We start from the raw sequence: 21,973 nt of genomic DNA, 5'->3' as shown, positions 1-21,973 counted from the left end.
TGGCTCAGAAAAAGAATACAACTCCATGAAACCCTGATAAGCACAAAGTACCATCAACAAAAAGAACAAAATTCAAAGAGAGAGTTGTATTTAAAAAGGACTGTGTTTAAAAGGACAGTATTTAAAAAGGACTGTGACTGTTAAACATAAAAATAATCAAAACAATAAATATAAAACAATCTTTGGGCTGCAGTCATCTGGGGGCTTGGCTGGACTAGATGGCTTAGTCTGTGTGGCCCCTTCACAGACATGGCTGAAGTCCGGGCTCCAATGGGACTCTGGAACAGCTGAATCAATTGATTTCTCTTTCCTACTCTTTCTCTCCCAGCTGAATCAATCAATCTCTCTCCCTCTCCTCTTTCTTTCTCTACAGTTTCAGGCCCTCTCACTCACCGTAAGGTTTCTCCATGTGGTCCTTCCAGCAGGATTGCCAAACTTCTTACATGGTGGCTTAGATCTTCCAAAAATGCAAAAGTGGAAGCTACCAGGCTTCTTAAAGCTTAAGACCAGAACTGGAATAGCATCACTTCTACCACATTCTATTCATTAAAATGAATCAAGATCAGCCCAGATTCACTGTTTGAAGGGACTACACAAAGGCATGAATACCTCCAAGCCAGTTTATTCATGGTCATCTTTGGAGACCAGCTGCCATCATGAACAATAAATATTTATTGAATAAACTCACTTACTAATAACTTTCTACTGCAGCAGACCACATTCTTATTTTGGTAGTGACGGGCACACTGGTTTAAAATCATCACCCTTATTTTCATTATCAAACAGCATTTTATAGTCATGATTTTCACACACTATTCCAAAAACGGAAAATGAACCAAAAATAAACATCTTAGCCAGATTAATACACAAAGATTTTATTTCAAAGACTTTGATTCCATATCACTGTTGCAGTTTTATAAAGGGAAGTTAAATGTGAGGAAGGAGATTTGACAACAGTAATTAAAACTGTATGGACTTAGCCAGAACCCTACATAAAAAGTTGAAAAATCAGATATTTGGAAATCAGGACCCAGGTTCTAATCCCAGTTTTACAGAGTAACACTGACGAGGTGTTTAATTTTGGAAAAGTCTCTGAACTCCAGTTCTCCTAACTGTAAAATGAGAACAGCGGAACCAACAGTTTTCAAACATCTTCTAGCTCCCATATCCTTTATTCAAAAGTAGTTTTACTCATAGGAGGTAGGGAGAAAAGATGTGGGGGAGTAGGGATGTGTCTGACCCATCCCCAGTCAGAGTACTTTTGTTTTAAATACTGAGATTTCTTTGGAGGATTGCATTTAAACAAATGGTTCTGTAAATAAAATATATTTGAAAATGAGAGCTCTGGCCCCCAAGCCCCGTTTTATAGATGAAGAATTTTATAGATTTTGTCCCCTTCTGCACACTTCCCTCTGCCTTCTTACACTTACATCAACAAGAGCTGATGACAAGTGCCTGTCATAGCTCTTGTTCCTTCATACAACACCCCACCCCTACAGTGGCTCCCTACACTCAGCTACCCTATGACCACAGAATTCTATGCTTAAATGAGGCCCAACTTTGTGAGGAATGAGGAATTCAGGATGAAGAACTGCATGCAATTGTGCTTTCAAACTCACAAGTTGATGACAGTGATCGCTGAGTGAAAAATACAGAAAGAAAATTTGATTCTAAATTCCTACCCATGTTAATATATTGGAAGTGATGATGAGGGAGAATAAGCCAATAAAATATTCTCAAAATCATGCTGTATTATACACAATATCTTGTAGGACACAAGGGTTCAATTCAAAAAATTACTCTTCTTAAGAAGTAAATGGTATGTTGTTTCCCATAAGAACCCCTGACTAGAGGCGTACATCTGGGAAGTACTTCATTCACTAGTGTAAAAAATTTTAAGAACACAGGAACTAACAATGTTCCGCTGCTGCCTGATGAGCTCTCTCTGTTCCTTCTGAGACACACAAATACTGGCCAAGTTAAGTGATCTCACATTTTCACTCTAATTAAATGAAATAACATTTTATTCTTCCAGATCCTCATCAAGATGTATATTAAAATTGTCTTTGCTAAAAGCAATAAATGTACATCTTATATAATCATCCAACTGTCTATAATACTTTTCAAATATCTTTTTGTTAGTATGCAAAGCATAAAATTTCCCAGTCACTGAAGTCTCCTGGTTCCTATCAATGGTGCTATAAAACAAGGACACTTACTTTTTATTTTAGATTTCATAATAATAAGAATGTGTTCTCTTATTAACATGAACCTTTTTTCTACTGAATCTTTAATTCAAGATTAGGAGACACTGGCAGACTTCAATATCTTGACAACGTTAGATCACTGTTAATTACTCTTTCCTTTGCTTTGTCAAGGTACACCAAATTTAGCTTGAAGAGCACTCAGAGAGTAATTCCCCTAGAGGGTCCTATTATTCACAAGAAGGTATGTTGCACAGATATGGTGCCTGCATCAGTTAGGGTTGGACCAGGGAAGCAGGACCACTATGTGAGTGATGTGGATAAGGGAATTACTACAGAAATTAGACCTCACACAATATGGGGAGAAGCTAAGGGAATAAACAATGTCTCAGAAGGGGACAGCTAAAGGATCAAAGTTCCTAAGACCACAAAGGGGAGCTGGTGAAGATGATGGAAGGTTACTGGCTCTGCATCTCGCGACGGACCTAAAGTTGCTGTACGTCAGCAGGGCAGGTAGTTGGGAAGAAGAGCCGAGAACAAACTACAGAGAGCAAGGACAAACCTGTGAGCACAAACCAGTGCCAGTGTTGTCTGTCTCTCGCCATTTCACACCCTGACAAAATGGATGATCTAACCTAAGCCTTCCCCCTCAAAGCAGCACCCCTGGTCTAGGATTCAGAAAAGCTGAAAGAGATCTGGTAGGAGGTGGAGGCATTGAGGGCCCGGCTGCTGCCCCACTTCCCAAAGGCTGCTGTGAACAGAGTAGTGACAACAAGTATCAGTTGCGCCTGGGACCCTACACTGAGCTACAAATGTAAAGGCTTCCACCTAACTCTGCTGCTTTCCAAATCTCAGGCAGATTGCTCATGGGACCAGCCCTAGCCAGGAACCATACAGAGAGTTCTGGAAAACACAGTTCCAACTTAGCTAAACTGGCACAATATCAAATTACCACAGTGCCCAGAAGTTCCTTCATGTACTATAAATTGATCTTAAGATGTATTTAAGCCTCTCAAAGTCAACATATATTTAATCAATGATAAAGCCTATGAAAATACAGAATTTTAATTACTGTATTTTTTTGCAAATTCTCCTCCGAATTTTTTCCCTAATATTAGGAACATTGCTACCAGAAAAGAGGTACTTATTTTGCTCTTACCTAGATAAACACAAATGTAAAACAACATTCAACACCTTATCACTAGCTGAACAATTTTTTAAATGGAAGAAGTCTACTTTATACTTCTCCATTTCCACCAACTGCCTTTTATCATTTCAGCTCTTCTTATACTATCTTCTTTCTACTACTATAGGTCAAAAAGTATTTAAACTTCAAAGAGGAGGACTTCTTGCTCCTGTGCAATGTGGCTTTTTCTCAGTACCACCAAGTTTATCTATCAGGATTGTATAAATCTGAACTATAATTATGAATATGAATTGAGTTCAAGTTCAATTGAGAGCTCTATGTCTCATGCAAATTAGAACACAGGATATGTCACGCATTTCTATATCCCAGCAAACCCAACTCACCTCTGACACTGGCAACATCCTTAATACACGCTTGGAGGCCCTACAGATGTCTCTGCCCTCATCAAAGAACTCCTCCAGGGAGAAAGTCACAAGGTCCCTCTCTTGGCACCCAGGGACATACCCTCCTATTCAACACCAGCCCTGGGCTCCAGGAGGAGTACATTTTCTCCCACGTGCCAGAAGCATTAAGAGTGATTCCGGGCACTTAAATGATTTGATGGTACCTTCTGGAAATCATAGCTTTTTCAACCACATTCCCCTCATTTTGGAAACTTTCTGACGGGAATATCTTATCAGCAGTGGCGTCTGCTAATAAGTTGACTAGCTAACATATCCCTATGATATGGTGAAAAGTCACCAAGAATTGGAGTAGAAGATCCAGGTTTTTGTTCTGGCACCAGATCTCTCTAAGTCTCACTGTAGAAGGTAGTTGTGAAGTTGAAATGAGATCATGGATATTTTATCCTCAGCCATAAGGACCCTGACCAGTCCATTATCCACCTCTTCGGTAAGGAAACAGCTTCTCCTTGTATGGGGTCATATCATCTGGGTGACAGAGTATTTGTAGAATTTCAAAGCCACTTCAGGGGCCATCTCACACCACACAGAGCCACTGTTCCCTTCCACACGGGCCCTGTGGTGGACCTGCCCCACCGTGCCTCACTACCACTGTAATATGGTGGGAGGTCTCTGACATTTAGGGTGAGGGTTGTTTTTCTTTGTCCCTCTCTCTCAGGGTCCCTGCTAACCCTCCCTTAAAATAGTCCAGCCTTATAGTACTCAGGATTAGAAGGGCATCATTAAAAGATTAATGCAGAAAACGTATATGTTATGTGATATAAATGTTTATTAACAAGAAACATGCTTTTCTCCTTCTCTCTAGGTTTCACCTTATGTCACTCATGGTCAACAATTGCCTTTTTTCCCCCAATAATATTCCTAAGATAAAATCACATATTTGACTCATTTTCCTTACTTTTTTCCCTTAAAGTTACTTTAATTGTTTATAATAAAAGGCAAACATATAACCAAGCACAACTTAATGAAAATTAAAAATAATGTCTGCTATATTTACATTTAAATTGCAGAGAAATAAGTATGTGGAAGCTATCTCCATCATCAACAGCAGTTGCTAGGCCTACAAAATATTTTGTGCATGTAGAGACTACTGAAGAACAATAAGTTTCAGTTTCCTTCCCTCTCTTTCTCCATCCAGACCTTGTTCACATCCTTAGCGATCAGACAAAATCAAGTTCAGACTCTGAGGGACATTTGACCAGTAGATTACAATCAAAAATATCAATTTTTATTTTAAAATGTTAAACTTACTGCAGGCTGATCAAGAAAGATCAAATATGACTTTTTTAAACATGCAATATTTGAAATTGGAAAATCTTGGCTTTTAACTAATAATTTTTAAGTTGTAAGAGCATTTCATGAAGATGTTGCCTGTTTCAAATACTCAATAAGATCTTCTCTCTCACTCTTCTTTTTAAGACCAGCAAAGACCATTTTAGTTCCAGGGATATATTTCTTTGGGTTCTCCAAATATTCCATCAGAGTCTCCTCTCCCCAGATAACACCTATAAAGGTGAAAATAAGTTTTAAGTTTGTGTAGTTACCTTTGTAAGTCTTTCTTTCTGATGTGACCCACATTCACGAACAAAAGATTACTCTTGGACTCAACAGGAAGGCTATTATAACTTAGAATACTTACAGTTTCTGACCTACAAGAAAATTCCAAAATTAGTCTTTAGTGATCTACTCTTCGGCTTCTTTGCAGAAATCCAATGCTGTTTAAGATTATCTAAGGTACACCAATGAATTACCAACCCAGACATGTTGTGCCTAAGCAGTATGCCATCCTCCTAGAATCACAGAGAGTTCCTTCTAGAAAAGATCTTAGAGATCAATTAACCCAAATCCTCATTTTGCAGAGGAGTAAATCATGACCCAAAGAGAGGATAATAACTTACCCTAAGATAACGAGGCTACACAGAATCAAGAACCAGCAACTAGTAACTCATATTTGCATGTGTTTTTGGTCAATCATACCTAGCTGCCTCTGTCCAGATCTCTATCAAAAACCTATGATTTCAGCAATCCAGTTTTACAATGAGAGAGAGAGCCTGTGTCTAACTTTTGTCCTTTCTAAAATCAGCTGAAAAGAACATGAACAAAGAGAAACAGAAATGATAATTCCATTTTAATAAAATTTTTGAAGGAGCGCCTCTATCACCAAACTTGATACAGTCAGAAGACTACCAAAAACATAAAACCTGGACCAGAGTGAGAGAACACTTGTCACTAATTTCAAAAGAAGAGAACAGTTCTCCAAAATGGATGACAAATCCTGAGGGGCAGAGTCATAACCTTCTGTTTGGCCCAAAAGGAGTAGAGTTCATATCGGCTGGCTATGAAAGTCTCCCTAAATTCAATTTGATACCATGGAGGGCCAGGGGAGCCAGGATTAAAGAAGAAAACACAGCTTTCAAAGAAAGATTCTACTTTGTTATAGGATAGAAAAGAAACTTACGGTGTTGGATAATCCTTGAGATGCCAGCCTTTGTCAGCTGAAGAGCCAAATAACCCCTCAGCAAACATACACATACACATATCTCTAACACATACTATGGGTAAGGAAGACCTCATAGCCGGCTGGAACACTCAGTCCCTCACTCTTACTGTCCTCCTGAAAATAACCAGTCCAGGACAAAATGTCCTCATCAAAAGATGAGTAGTAATCAAAAAGGAATCAGCATGAAAGAGTACTAAAAACACATACACACACATAGCAGAAAAGAATATTAAAAAAAAGTTAAATGAAATATACACAACAGAAATTACATACATTAGGCAGAAAAAATCATGACCACAACCCCATGGATTCAAAAAAAGTCTTTATAAATCAAGGGCTTACTGCAGCACTACAAAGATTCAAGGAGAAAATGATAAAACAGAAAAACGTAAATGACAGCAAAAAGAATTAGATACTGCTGGTACCACAATCAGGCTTGAAAATATTGATAAAAACAAAATGAGAAGAATAAAAAGTTTAAAACAATCAAAGGAAAAATAACAGATATAGAAGATTTAGACAAAAGATATCTCAAATATGCACAATTGATGGCCCAAGTAAGATTTCTTTAAAAAAACAAATGAAATAGTATAAAATAATTAAAACACGTAATTCAAGAAAACTTTCAAAAATGAAAGTCCTGAATCTGCCAACTGGAAAAACACATGTCCCAGGAAAATCTGAAATAGATCAATCAAGGCTTATACATGACAGGGGAACAGAATAAAATAAAAATAAAACCAAGTAATTTATAATGGAAAACAATTGGGCTGGCTTCAGATTTCTCCAAAAAATAATTCAACATGAAGCATAAAAATCCTGAGGAATTAAAAGTATCATCCAATTATTTTACATCTAGCCAAAATATTCAAGTGTAATGGGAATCCATGGATGTTTTCAAACACCAAGAACTAGGGTAATATGGTTCCAGTAATTCTTTCTTGGTATAACTACTGATAGATAATCTTCAACCAACAAAAAAATAAATACAGACACTGTGGTAAAAACTGGGAATAAGCACTAATGCAATCTAAATGTTAAAGCAACTCTGGTAATTATAGTTATATAGGATATAAATTATACATATCATGTCAAAGCAGAAATAACAACATAAGTAGCAAGAATTAAGAGACAGTATGAAAAGATGGGAGGCTGTACAACCACTTTGATTTTATCATCCTTCAGAGTGAAGAACAGATATTGCTTGAAATAACTTAAAGTATGAATATGGCCACTAAAATTATAAAGCATAATATTACCATATAAAATTAGTTGCTAAAGGGAAAGGAAAAGGGGGGGATAGGGAGACATGAACATACATAATTTCCTATCACTCATACTGGGAAGTATCCTTTTGAACTATTTGGATTTTCATATAATGTAAATGGATTTCAAAATATTGTTTAAATTATTAGTATAGTTATGATTTTATGTGTCCTACTGCTTCTTCTAACAGATTTGACATGACAAAAGGAAAAAGATAAAGATGAATCTCTAATAATAAGTTAGTTTCTTTCTGTCCGTGGACACCGCCGAGTAAGCATCGTTGACGTCTCCCCTCTCCACTGCCGTCATGTCTAAGTCAGGGTCTCCCAAAGAGCCCGAACAGCTGTGGAAGCTCTTCATCGGAGGTTTGAGCTTTGAAACAACCGATGAGAGTCTGAGGAGCCATTTTGAGCAATGGGGAATGCTCACAGACTGTGTGGTAATGAGGGATCCAAACACGAAGTGCTCCAGAGGCTTCGGGTTTGTCACCTATGCCACTGTGGAGGAGGTGGATGCGGCCATGAATGCAAGGCCACACAAGGTGGATGGAAGAGTTGTGGAACCAAAGAGGGCCGTCTCAAGAGAAGATCCTCAAAGACCTGGTGCCCACTTAACTGTGAAAAAGATTTCTGTCGGTGGCATTAAAGAAGACACTGAGGAACATCACTTAAGAGATTATTTTGAACAGTATGGGAAAATTGAAGTGATTGAAATCATGACTGACCAAGGCAGTGGCAAAAAGAGAGGCTTTGCTTTCGTAACCTTTGATGACCATGACTCCGTAGACAAGATTGTCATTCAGAAATACCACACTGTGAATGGCCACAACTGTGAAGTAAGGAAAGCCCTATCTAAGCAAGAGATGGCTAGTGCTTCATCGAGTCAGAGAGGTCGAAGTGGTTCTGGAAACTTTGGTGGTGGTCATGGAGGTGGTTTTGGTGGGAATGACAACTTTGGTCATGGAGGAAACTTCAGTGGTCGAGGTGACTTTGGTGGCAGCCACGGTGGTGGTGGATATGGTGGCAGTGGGGATGGCTATAATGAATTTGGTAATGATGGAAGCAATTTTGGAGGTGGTGGAAGCTACAATGATTTTGGCAATTACAACAATCAATCTTCAAATTTTGGACCCATGAAAGGAGGGAACTTTGGAGACAGAAGTTCTGGCCCCTATGGCGGTGGAGGCCAATACTTTGCCAAACCACGAAACCAAGGTGGCTATGGCGGTTCCAGCAGCAGCAGTAGCTATGGCAGTGGCAGAAGGTTTTAATTACTGCCAGGAAACAAAGCTTAGCAGGAGAGGAGAGGCAGAGAAGTGACAGGGAAGCTACAGGTTACAACAGATTTGTGAACTCAGCCAAGCACAGTGGTGGCAGGGCCTAGCTGCTACAAAGAAGACATGTTTTAGACAATACTCATGTGTATGGGCAAAAAAAACCTCGAGGACTGTATTTGTGACTAATTGTATAACAGGTTATTTTAGTTTCTGTTCTGTGGAAAGTGTAAAGCATTCCAACAAAGGGTTTTAATGTAGATTTTTTTTTTTGCACCCATACTGTTGATTGCTAAATGTAATAGTCTGATCATGACGCTGAATAAATGTGTCTTTTTTTAAATGTGCTGTGTAAAGTTAGTCTACTCTGAAGCCAGTTTGGTAAATTACCCCAACAATGTGAAGTTAGAATTCCTTCAGGGTGATGCCAGGTTCCATTTGAAATTTATTTACAACCTGCTTTGGTGGAGAAGCTATTGTCTTCAGAAACTGTGGCGTAGTTGAACTGACAGTTACTGTGTTGTGACCTGGAGTTCACCTTTAAAAGGGTCACCCAAGCAAAGTCACGGAATTTTTTTGGTTATTAATATTATGATTGTTGGCACATCCTATGCAATATATCTAAATTGAATTATGGTACCAGATAAAGTTACAGATGGGAATGAAGCTTGTGTATCATCCATTATCATGTGTAATCAATAAACGATTTAATACCCTCTTAAAAAAAATAATAAGTTAGTTTAGCTAATATGTTAACCCCATGATATGATTTCATTAAAGGCCAAAGAAGACCTGAGTTTGAATCTTAGTTATATCACTTTTTAGCACAAAACCCTGGGCAAATCATGGGTTATTTCAATTTGTTTCTAAAATTTACACAATTATCATTGCCCCCAAAATGCAAATGGCATATAGTTATTCAATAATACATATAAAGTACTATTCTCAAAAGAAAAATTGTATCCATTTACTGATGTTTAAAAAAAAAACACTATAGATGCTCAACGTCACTAATCATTAGGCAAATGCAAACCAAAACCACAAGGAGACATCACTTCACACCCATCAGGAAAGCTATTATCAACAAACAAACAAACAAAACCCAAAATAACAAGTGTTGTCTGAGACGTGGAGAAATTGGAATCCTTATGTATTGCTGGTGGGAACATAAAAAGATAGAGCCCTTACGGTAAACAGCACAGCTACTTCTCAAAAACTTAAACTCAGAATTATCTTATGATTCAGCAATTCCACTTCTGGGTATTACACCCAAAGGAAGTGAAAGCAGGGACATGAACAAATATTTATATCCCATGTTCATAGCATCATTATTCACAGTAGCCAAAACTGGAAGTAACCAGAGTATCCACTGATAAACAAAATGTGGTATATACATACAATGGAATATCATTCATCCTTTAGATGGATGGAAATTATGACACATGGTACAACATGAATAAACTCTAAAGACATTACGCTATATGAAATAAGCTAGTCACAAGAAGACAAATACTATATGATTACATTTATATGAGGCACCTAGAGTAGTCAAATTTAGAGGCAAAGTAGAATGGTGGCTCCCAGGGCCTATTTAATGGGTACACAGTCTCAGTTGGGGAAGGTAAAAAAGTTCCGGAGATGGATGGTGGTGATGGTTGCAGAACAATGTGAATGTGCTTAATGCTACAGAACTGTACACTTAAAAATGGTAAATGTTATGTTATATATATTTTGCTACAACTTTTTAAAAGCACACAATATAAAATTATTGCCACAATCATGAATTTTGTAAAACTATACTCTAAGCAAGTCATATGGAACAATCTCCTTTAAAATGTGAGAATTTCCTTATTCTTTTGAAAACTAAAATGGTGTAATTATTTCCAACAGGAAGACCATACACGGAAAATAAAATATGGTTGACAATTTTCACAATTTGCATCAAAACTGAACTATTGACTTCTTGGCTCTTCTTATCAAGTCTCTCTTTGATCAAGGTTTGCTAAAGTATTTTTTAAATCTTTATTTTATTCTGAATATTATTATTTTAAAACCCTGTTCAATTAACCTAGTAAGCTTCTTACATTATATTTTCCAGCTTTAATAAGATATAATTGATATATAACACTCCATAAGTTTAAGGTATACAATATGTTGATTTGATACACTTATACATTACAAAATCATTACCACCACAGCATTAGCAAAAACCTCCACCCCATCATATGATTACCATTTCTTTTTTGTAATAACATTTAAGATAAGCTCTTAGCAACTTTCAAGTATATAATATAGTATTAGCTAAATCACCCTGTTATACATTAGATCCCCAGAACTTGTTAATCTTATAGCTGGAAGTCTCTACCCTTTGACCAATATCTCCCCATTACTCTTAACTCCCCACCCCTGGTCACTGCCACTCTACTATTTTTCTAAGCTTGGCTTATTTTACATTCCACATATAAATGATATTATATAGCTTTTGTCTTTCTCTGTCTGACTTGTTTCACTTAGCAAAATGCCTTCAAGGTTCATCCAAGTTGTTGTAAATAGCAAGATTTCCTTCTTTCTCATGGTTGAACAATATTCTATTGTGTATATATAGCACATCTTTATTCATTCACTCACTAATGGACTCTCAGGTTATTTCAATATCTCAGCTATTGTAAATAATGCTATAATGAACATGGTGGTACAGATATCTCTTCAAGATTCTGTTTTCATTACCTTTGGATATATACCCAGAAGTGGGGTTACTGGATCATACAATAGTTCCATTTTTAACTTTTTGAGGAAAGTACATGCTGTTTTCCACAGTGGCTGCACCAGTTTGCATTCCCACCAACAGTGTAAAAGGATTCCCTTTTCTCCACGTCCTTCCCAATAATTATTTCCTGTCTTTTGATAATAGCCATTCTAACAGGTGTGAAATAACAATCTTATTTGCAGAGCTGTGATTATTAGTGATGATGAGCACCGTTTCATGTAACTGTTGGTCATTTGTATGTCTTCTTTGCAAAAATGTCTATTCAGTTCCTCTGTGCATTTTTTAATCTGTTTTTTTTTCTGTTGAGTTGTATGAGCTCTATATATTTTAGATATTTATCCCTTATCAGATATATGATTTGCAAATATGTTCTCCCATTCAGTAGGTTGCCTTTTAATTTTGTAGACTGTTTCTTTTGATATGCAGAAGCTTTTTTAGTTTGATATAGTCCCATTTATTTATTTTTGGTCTTGTTGCTTGTGTTTTTGGTATCATATCCAAAAAATCATTGTCAAGACCAATGTCAAGGAACTTTTCCCTATGTTTTCTTCTGGAAGTTTTATGGTTTCTGATCTATTTTTAAATCTTTATTTCAAATTAATTTTTGTCAGTGGTGTACAATAAGAGTCCAATTTCGTTCTGCTATTTATTATTATTTCATTAGTAGACCTAACATATAATAATATTATATCCCCAAATAAGTCACAAATATTACCTAATCTGACTTAGGGAGATTCTATTTCTAATTCTTAAATAATGTTAAAGCCAAGCCTTATACAGCCTTTTATCTTTGACAACAACCTATAATAAAAGATGTATTTGTAATAAGTTTTAATATGATTTCAAATCAATGTTAATAAGCAAAAAATCTTTAAAATACTGACAGCTAGAGGGACAAATCTTAGGTTATAACTGTTCTAAAAATCAGGACTTCAAAAGTTGGCTGCTCTTATAATAGGATAATAAAATGACACTATAGAAAAATATTACTTTAAAAGTTAAAGACCCATAATAGATGCAAACAATAAATGCAAGTTTAAGACTGATTTATTCAATAGTCTATCAACTGTAAATCCTATTGCAATAAATGCAATTCAATTCTCACACTAACTGCCTGGTGTTGCACAGATTCCAAAGTCCCCAATGATACTACCTCACTTCAGACACCAGCGGCAAGTTCAGGGCCCCACTCCATCCAAACTTCTAAGCAACTGACTAAATTTAAGGGTTCCCAGGGCCCTCTTAGGTTTGATAATTTGCTAGAACAATTCACAGAACTCAGGAAAGCACTACTTAAAAATTAAAGGTTTACTATACAGGATACAAATCAGTATCAGCCAAATGAAGAGACCCAAATGGTGAGGTCTGAAAGAGTCACACACACAGAGGTTCCTGGCCCTGGCCCTGTGGAACCAGGACTCATTCCCTTCCAGTACATTGATGTGTTTACCAACCAGGAAGCTCAAGCAGAGCTTCCAGTTGAAAATGACCAGGGTTTTTAATGCGGTTTCATTACATAGGCATGACTGATTAAATCACTAGCCATGTGCCTGAACTCAATCTCCAGCCCCTATCCCCTATCCCCTATCCTTGGAGGTCAGACTAGTATCACCAAGCCCAAAGCCCCAGTTCTCTAATCACAGGGTTGGTCTTTCCAGTTTGGCCAGCCCCCGTCCTGAAACTATCAAGGAGCCTACCACAAGTTATCTCATTAGCACAAACTCAGGCTGTAGTCCCAGGGCCCAACCGTGAATAACAAAGACACTCCTATCACTGGGAAATTCCAAGGTCTTAGAGATTCCTGCCAGGAACCTGAGACAAAGACTAAACAAATTCTTTATTATAGAATATCTACTAACCAGCATTTCTGCATATACTAAATAAAATGATATTGTATTACTAACACCTACACTGATGTTTAAAAAAGGTGATAAACACCCTGGACTTGACAAAGATTAAATTTTATTCTATGTTGTTTTAATATAAGTATTTTTATCAATTATCTATGTATTTATTTTATATGTATGTGATCTTTACTGTGGGTGTCCCCTGAATAAAGTTATGTTGAGACCCTAACCCCTGGTACCTCAGAATGTGGCTTTATTTGGAAATAAGGTCATTGCAGGTATGATTAGTTAAGTTGAAAAGGGGTCATACTGAGATAGGTGTCTCAATCCAATATCAGTAGTATCCTTAAAAGAAGGCCATGTGAAGATACAGACACACAGGGACAATGTGACAATGAAGGTAGATACTGGAGTTATGCAGCTGTAGGCCCAAAACACCAAGTTTACTGGCAAACCACCAGAAGCTAGGAAGAAGCTAGGGAGGATTGCCTTCAGATTTCAGAAAGAGCATGGCCCTGCCAACACGGTGATTTTGCACTTCTCGCCTGCAGAACTATGAAACCATAGATTTCCACTACTTTAAGCCACCTTATTTATGGTACTCAGTTACTCAGGATCCCTAGGAAACTATTACCATCCTCAAATGCTAAGATGTAGTAGTAGTAGTAGTGCTCTAAAACAGACTTACCATACACTCCCCACCCCACCCTAGTTTGCTTGGAAATCCAAATCTAGGAACAAATGGCTTTGCTAGCTCTCCATCCTACTATACTTTATTGCTCTCAAGGCTTTGAGAAAAAGAAAAGCATCTTATTTTCACATATGCAAAAAAAGCTGGTGATCTGGACGTGTTAATTTTGTTTTAATCAAGCCATTTGACTATCTATAAAGTGTCTTCCCCCAAAATTCCAGATAACAAAAAATTCACTGCATTTTATCGATCTGTAGGGCAAGTAACCAACAATTAGCCTTTTTGATTGTAATATAAGTTCTGGACATTAAGCTTTTAATTGCTGAGACATCCCCTTCAAATACATCCATCTTGAATAAATGCATTGCCAGCTACACAAGTAGATAAAGAGCTAGGCTGCCCACCCATGAAGTTCCCTTTTTTCAGAAAGCTCTGGTAGACCCACATAACAGACCATTTGACTGACTTGCTTGCTTTTCCCTTCCCATGCTTTACTTCCTACTCTTACATTTTAAGTTCACCAATGAAGAGTGAACCCACAACACCCTAGGCACCCCACCCTCAACCCCAATAATACCAAAACCCTAAACCCATGCTCTCTTTCTACCTGGGATTGCACTGTGGCCCCACGTGTGCTGTGTACCCTCCAGGATCTGTAAGTAATAAACTTCGTTTTTTACAAAGTTTCCTGATGGTTGTTGCTAAAGTAATGTGCATCTTGCAATCATATAAGAACTGTAATAGGCTGAGACAAACCTCAAACACTATCTTGCTAGAAACATTAACACAAGTTGAAATAAGTAGAATCCCTCTTTTGACTAAGTGTAAGCTACAAAATGTGCACTCAAAAATAAAATATAATGCACAAGATGCCAACTCCCATTATTAAAGCCTTCCTCCTAAAACATGGTCTACAAAGTTCAATCAAGTAAGGTACTTTAGTCTATACAAGCACTATAAAACCTATTAAGAAATTTTTAACTAAATTCAAATCACTTATGAAGAGGATTTACAGCTGCCAATAATTTGTATTTAAAACTTCTCCAAACACCAAACCCAAATAAAGACATCATAAGAAAACTAAAAAACCAATATCTCTTACACAAGAGTCCTCAACAAAACACTAGCAAGCTAAATCCAACAGCACTGTTAAAAGAATTACACACTATGATCAACTGGGATTTATCCCTGGAATGCAAGAATGGTTCAACATAAGAAAATCAATGTAATATACCACATTAATAGAGCAAAAGAAAAAAAAAAACCACATGATTATCTCAACAGATGCATAAAACGCATTCAACAAAATCCAACACCTTTTTATGATAAAAACATTCAGCAAACTAGCAACAGAAGGGACCTTGCTTAACATGAAAAACAGGATTTATGGAAAACCCACAGCTAGCACCATATTCAAGGTAAAAAACTGAAAACTTCCTTACTAAGATCAGAACAAGGCAAAGATGCTCACTTTTACCAGAGATATTTCAGAATCCTAGCCAGAGCAATTAGAGAAGCATAAGAAATAAAAGCTACTCAGATTGGAAAAGAAGTAAAACTATCTCTATTCACAGGTGACATAATTCTCTATATTGAAAATCCTAAAGAATCCACAAAAGATCTACTAGAGCCAATAAGTGAATTTAGCAAAGTTGCACAGTACAAGATTAACATACAAAGATCAGTTGTGTTTCTACACTCAAGCAATGAACAATCTGAAAAGGAAATTTTTAAAACGATTCTATTAAGAATAGTACCTAAAAGAATAAAATACATAGGAATAAATTTAACCAAGAAGGTGAAAGACTTGTACACTGAAAATTACAAAATATTGCTTAAAGAAATTTAAGAAGATCTAAATAAGTGGAAAGGCATCCCATGTTCATAGAATGTAACATTAATAGTGTTAAAAAGGCAATACTCCCTAAAGCACTCTACAGATACAATGCAATCTCTATCAAAATTCCATAGGCCTTTTTTGCAGAAATGGAAAAGGTGATCTTCAAATTCATGGAATTGCAAAGGGCCCTGAACAGCCAAAACAATACTGAAAAATAAAAACACAGTTGGATGTCTCATACTTCCCAATTTCAAAATTTACTACAAAGCTACAGTAATCAAAACAGTGTGGCACTAGTATAATAATAGATACATAGACAAATGGAAGAAAATTGAAAGTCCAGAAGTAAACCCTAACATATATGGCCAACTGATTTTCAACAAGGCTGTAAAGATCATTCAACTGTAAAAGAATCTCTTCAACAAATGGTGCTAGGACAACTAGATAACCATATGCAAAAGAACGAAGCTGGGCTACTACCTCACTCTATATAAAAAATTAATGATAATTAATTTTGGCTCATTAAAAGTAGGTTAGTGACCTAAATGTCAATATAAGAGATAAAACTATAAAACTATTAGAGACACAGATGTAGAAAACAAACATATGGACACCAAGTGGGGAAAGTGGGTGGGGGGTCATGTTAGGGGGTATGAATTGGGAGATTGGGATTGTCATATATACATTACTAATAAGAAAAAAAATATCAATTTGTACACTTTAAATATATGCAGTTTATTGTATGTCAAAAAAAAATAAACACATAAGTAAATGGCAGAGGGCTTCCTAGGTGGCGCAGTGGTTGAGAATACGCCTGCCAATGCAGGGGACATGGGTTTGATCCCTGCTCTAGGAAGATCCCACATGCCATGGAGCAACTAAGCCCATGTGCCACAAGTACTGAGCCTGTGCTTTAGAGCCCATGAGCCACAACTATTGAGCCCATGTGCTGTAACTACTGAAGCCCACGTGCCTAGAGCCCGTGCTCCACAACGAGAAGCCACGGCAATGAGGAACCCGCGCACCACAATGAAGAGTAGCCCCCACTCACTGCAACTAAAAAGAAAGCCTGCGCATAGCAAAAAAGACCCAATACAGCCAATAAAATAAATAAATAAATAAGTAAGTAAGTAAATGGCAGAAAAATAAAATAAAAATAAATAAAACTTTTAGAAGAAAACACAGGGTAAATTTTTTTTTAATTTTATTTATTTATTATTTTTTGGGGGGTACACCAAGTTCAATCAGATGTTCTTATACACATATCCCCATATTCCCTCCCTTCCTTGACTCCCCCCACCTCGAGTCCCCCCCACCCTCCCCGCCCCAGTCCTCCAAGGCATCTTCCATCCTCGAGTTGGACTCCCTTTGTTATACAACAACTTCCCACTGACTATCTATCCTACAGTTGGTAGTATACATATGTCTGTGCTACTCTCTCGCCTCGTCTCAGCTTCCCCTTCACCCCCCGCCCCCTCCCAAACCTCGAATTCTCCAGTCCATTCTCTGTATCTGCTTCCCTGTTCTTGTCACTGAGTTCATCAGTACCATTTTTAGATTCCGTATATGTGAGTTAGCATACAATATTTGTCTTTCTCTTTCTGACTTACTTCACTCTGTATGACAGACTGTAGTTCTATCCACCTCATTACATATAGCTCCATCTCATCCCTTTTTATAGCTGAGTAATATTCCATTGTATATATATATGCCACATCTTCTGTATCCATTCATTTGTTGATGGGCATTTAGGTTGCTTCCATGTCCTGGCTATTGTAAAGAGTGCTGCAATAAACATTATGGTACAAGTTTCTTTTGGGATTATGGTTTTCTTTGGGTATATGCCCAGTAGTGGGATTACTGGATCATATGGTAGTTCTATTTGTAGTTTTTTAAGGAACCTCCAAATTGTTTTCCATAGTGGCTGTACCAACTTACAGTCCCACCAACAGTGCAGGAGAGTTCCCTTTTCTCCACACTCTCCAACATTTGTTGTTTCCAGATTTTGTGATGATGGCCATTCTGATTGGTGTGAGGTGATACCTCATTGTCAGGGTAAATCTTTATGACCTTAGATTTGGTGATAGATTCTTAGATTTTACATCCAAAACACAAGCAATATCAACAATAAAAATAGATAGACTTCATACAAATTAAAAACCAGCTCATCAGAAGACATTATTTTAAAAAATGAAGACAATCTACAGAATAAGAGAAAATATTTGCAAGCCACTTATCTGATAAGGGTTTAGTGTCCAGAATACATAATGAACTCTTATAACTTGACAACAGAAAGGCAAACAACCTAAATAAAAAATGGAGACAGAATATAGCAGACATTTTTCCAAAGAAAAAATACAAATGGCCAACAAGCACATGAAACAATGTTCAAGATCATGGATCATTAAGGAAATACAAAGCAAACTCACCAGACACCACTCATACCTGCTAGGATGGCAATAGAAAGAAAGAACGAAAGAAAGAACGAATGAACGAACGAATGAATGGAAGAAAGAAAGAAAGAAAGAAAGAAAGAAAGAAAGAAAGAAAGAAAGAAAGAAAGAAAGAAAGAAAGAAAGAAAAAGAGAGAGAGAGGGAGGGAGGGAGGGAAGGAAGGAAGGAAGGAAAGAAATTAACAAGTGTTGGAAACTATATAAAGAAAATAAGAATCCTCCTACGTTGCTGATGGAAAGGTAAAATGGTGCAGCCACTGTGGAAAACAGTCTGACTTTTCCTCAAAAAGTTAAACATAGTTAACTGACCCAGCAATTCCACTCCTAGGTATAGATCTAAAGTAACTGAAAACAGGGATTTAAGTTCCTGCTTTTTCACAAATGTTCATAGTATCACTATTCACAATAGGTAAAAAGTGAAAATAATCCAAATGTCCATCAACTGATGAATGGATAAACAAACTGTGATATATACATACAATGGAATATTATTCAGACATTAAAAAGGAATAAACTATTGATACATGCTTCAACTTCAACGAATCTTGAAAATATGCTAAGCAAAAGAAGCCAGACACAAAAGGTCATGCATTATGTGATTCCTTTTATGTGAAATATCCAGAATAGACAAACCCATAGAGACAGCAGATAAGTGGTTGCTGAAGGATGGGTGTAGGAGGATATGGGAAGTGATTACTTAATGGATACGGGGGTTCTTCTGGGATAATGAAAATGTTTTGAAACTAAAGAGAGGTGGTGATTGTACAACACCATAAATATATTAAATGTTACTGAATTCTACACTTTAAAATGGCTAATTGTATGTTACGTGAATTTCATCTCAATTAGAAACATAAAAAGAAATAAAAATAAAATAAAACCAAACAAAACAAAATAAAATAAAAACTTTTCCAAACTGTGGTATAGTAGTGATCTGAAATTTGGGCCTGTAAGAAATGCTGGGATACCTAGAATAGTTCAAAATAGAGTTGTACCCTACTTTTAAGTGAATGCTAATTATATATGTAAATATATAAAGATATAGCTATCTCCAAGAGTAATAAATAGCTTTGCAAAGATATTACAGTCTTTTGCAACCATTTTACATTTCAATCCTAAATTAACTGTCATCTACACCCTTTCCACCAGCAAAGAAATGACTGAATATACTTTTTCAAACTATATAACAGTCCCCACACCCTGCTAAGAATCACTGCTACAAACAGAAAATTACCATTATGCCATTAAAACATGATTTGATTTTTTTAAATTTAGCTCATGCTTTTTCAAGATAAATGTATTGCATAAAATGAAGTGCCTTGTATAGGCAAAAAATTTGTGCCACAGAGGATTGCTAATTTCTCTGATCAAAAAGATGACTGGTTATCCAAACATAGATCTTATGATATAAATCAGTATTTCCATAATAAAAACATGTGGATTTCATTTTCAATTCTGCAAATTAAGGAATTATTATACCAAATCCTGTGCTTTCTTCTTTGCCACAAGTTTCCTGTTCTCTCTAACAACTGTCTAGTTTTTACCTTTGTTTTTGTTTGCATCGGTATAAGAAAATCCTGGTGCTTGTCCTGTTTTTCTGCCAAAAAGGCCCCAGAGGTTTGGACCAGTTTTGTGTTTTCCACCTTTTTTCACTGTGTGGCACTGCGCACATTTCTGAACAAAGATCTTCCTGCCTGCCTCAGCATCTGCCATTTTGTTCTGCAATGAAACAGTAAACCACAGACCAAAGAAAATATCAGATTTGCAAGGCCGGATAAAAAGTACTTTCATCACTTTGACTGAAATGAATATTAATGATACTAAACCAAAATATAATTTAAAGCATGTATGCTTTAAATTCTGAGTGCTCAAAAACCAAACATAGCATTCAGTTTTATAAAGAATCATCTCATTTAGCAGATTTATTTCGAATTTCTAGCCATCGCTACTTTAGAAACTGCTATTGGTATAAACCTGGTTTTACTTCAGCCTTCAAATAATTATAGTAGTTTACCTAAGTCAACAATATTCTGTATTTCTTTTCACTTCCAAAAAGTAGATGTGCAAAAAATGATGTGAAGCATATATGTCTAAACTGGTATTCTCTTACTTAAAAATAAGCATAGAACAAATTGGAAAGGTGATTAAATATGATATTTATTATGAGTACTTATAAGCTTGCAATAATAGAGAGAACTATAAAATACCATATAGAAATGGGGCCACAGCAAGCTACATATAATACATAATTTCCTATTTACTTTAGTCTCAGCTGCAAACAAATCTACCAGACTAAGTCAAGTATTACCTGAAAACAATCAAACATTACTGAGTTTAGTCAGCATTAGTACATGTACTATAAAATATACAGGTCTAAGTAGGGAAGAGTTTATTATATGGTGATAGATATACACAACAAATTCTGCAGAAAGATATTTTGGTTAAGACTGCCAAAATCCTGTTATATACCTAAATAAATGACTTGTCCATCTAACATGATATAAAAACTAAAATAATTTTAACTTATTAAAAATTGTAGTCTGAAATGCTAATGAATGCAGTACCTGGGTTTTGTTTTCCTGTAGTCTGTGGGCTTTAAAGAATGAATGCTGGAGAGGCAGGAATGGGGATGGATTCTAACATGAGTTACTGTTAAAGAAATAATGAAAATACCTAATTCTTTGATAGTACAGTTCTAAGCACATTTTTTACCTTCATAACTCAATTGAGGAAAAGAAAATGTTTGTGTTATTCTGACAATATTGAAAAACAGTATAGTTTAACTAAAGTAACTATTGCTCACAGAAAGGCTAGTACTTCATATACAGTAACCTGCAAAATTAGTATCTTCCTAATTTTTTTAAATCTATGTGAAAACCTAAATCAGTGTCAATAATCCACTTAAAGGGAAGATAGAAGTTTTCTTTGGGCAGTATCCAAAACAACTCAGCTGTTAATCAGTGTTTTAGGTTTTATAAAAAAGGGAAGTAAGACAACTATCCAAGAGAAACTTACTTTAAAATTCCAAACGTCAATCAAAACACTGCATTCAATTTCTACCTACGTGAATTTTATCAACTCTCTGTATAGGTACAGAATTAACTGAGCCTTAGAACAAGGGCCATAGAGAGGAAAACTGAAGTCACAAAAACAAATGTATGGCCTTTTAGCAAAATGCATTCACTATAACAATAAAGCTTCTGTAATACAAAAATAAAATGTCATCTCAGTACTAACTGAAGAAACTTTTGAATTTTTATATAAAGCAGAAAGATTTTTATACCAATTAAATTTTCCTGGTAATTCAAGAAACTAGACTTTTTTTTAAAAGGAAAAAAACAAAACAAATTTCTTTACTCACATATATTTTACATGCAAGTCACTTATAAAAAATATATTGATACACTGTCACTGTTCAAATTACCAGTATTTAACACAATTAAAACACTCACTGATGCCATATTTAATCACTGCTGTATCTAACCCCCCTTCAAAGTGCATTAAAATCAGTAGATTCAGCAATG

The 21,973-nt window shown here is 36.2% G+C and overlaps 2 protein-coding genes across 2 annotated transcripts; one reads left to right on the top strand and one right to left on the bottom strand.

Annotated features, from left to right (window-relative positions):
* Positions 1–5,024: 5,024 nt before the first annotated feature.
* LOC130858660 (cytochrome c 2) lies at positions 5,025–20,162 on the bottom strand. Its single transcript, XM_057745500.1, has 2 exons — positions 19,994–20,162; positions 5,025–5,317 (listed from the first exon to the last, which is right to left on the bottom strand). The coding sequence occupies exons 1-2, from the start codon at positions 20,160–20,162 to the stop codon at positions 5,169–5,171; spliced, it is 318 nt and encodes a 105-aa protein (XP_057601483.1). The 3' UTR covers positions 5,025–5,168.
* Positions 7,886–9,113, top strand: LOC130858657 (heterogeneous nuclear ribonucleoprotein A1-like). Its single transcript, XM_057745499.1, has one exon. The coding sequence runs from the start codon at positions 7,886–7,888 to the stop codon at positions 8,846–8,848; it is 963 nt and encodes a 320-aa protein (XP_057601482.1). The 3' UTR covers positions 8,849–9,113.
* Positions 20,163–21,973: the final 1,811 nt, after the last annotated feature.

This window comes from Hippopotamus amphibius, chromosome 8 (genome assembly GCF_030028045.1).
Source record: "Hippopotamus amphibius kiboko isolate mHipAmp2 chromosome 8, mHipAmp2.hap2, whole genome shotgun sequence".
Classification (NCBI taxonomy): Eukaryota; Metazoa; Chordata; class Mammalia; order Artiodactyla; family Hippopotamidae; genus Hippopotamus; species Hippopotamus amphibius.
The sequence above is the reverse complement of the archived record's forward strand: the minus strand, read 5'-3'. Positions and strand labels throughout refer to the sequence as shown.

Excerpts from the sequence above, each read along its gene's own strand:
- LOC130858657 (XM_057745499.1), top strand. The coding sequence starts at position 7,886 with ATGTCTAAGTCAGGGTCTCCCAAAGAGCCCGAACAGCTGTGGAAGCTC.
- LOC130858660 (XM_057745500.1), bottom strand. The coding sequence starts at position 20,162 with ATGGCAGATGCTGAGGCAGGCAGGAAGATCTTTGTTCAGAAATGTGCG. Across the intron at positions 5,318-19,993 it reads CGATGCAAACAAAAACAAAG|GTGTTATCTGGGGAGAGGAG; the intron begins GTAAAAACTAGA and ends TCACCTTTATAG.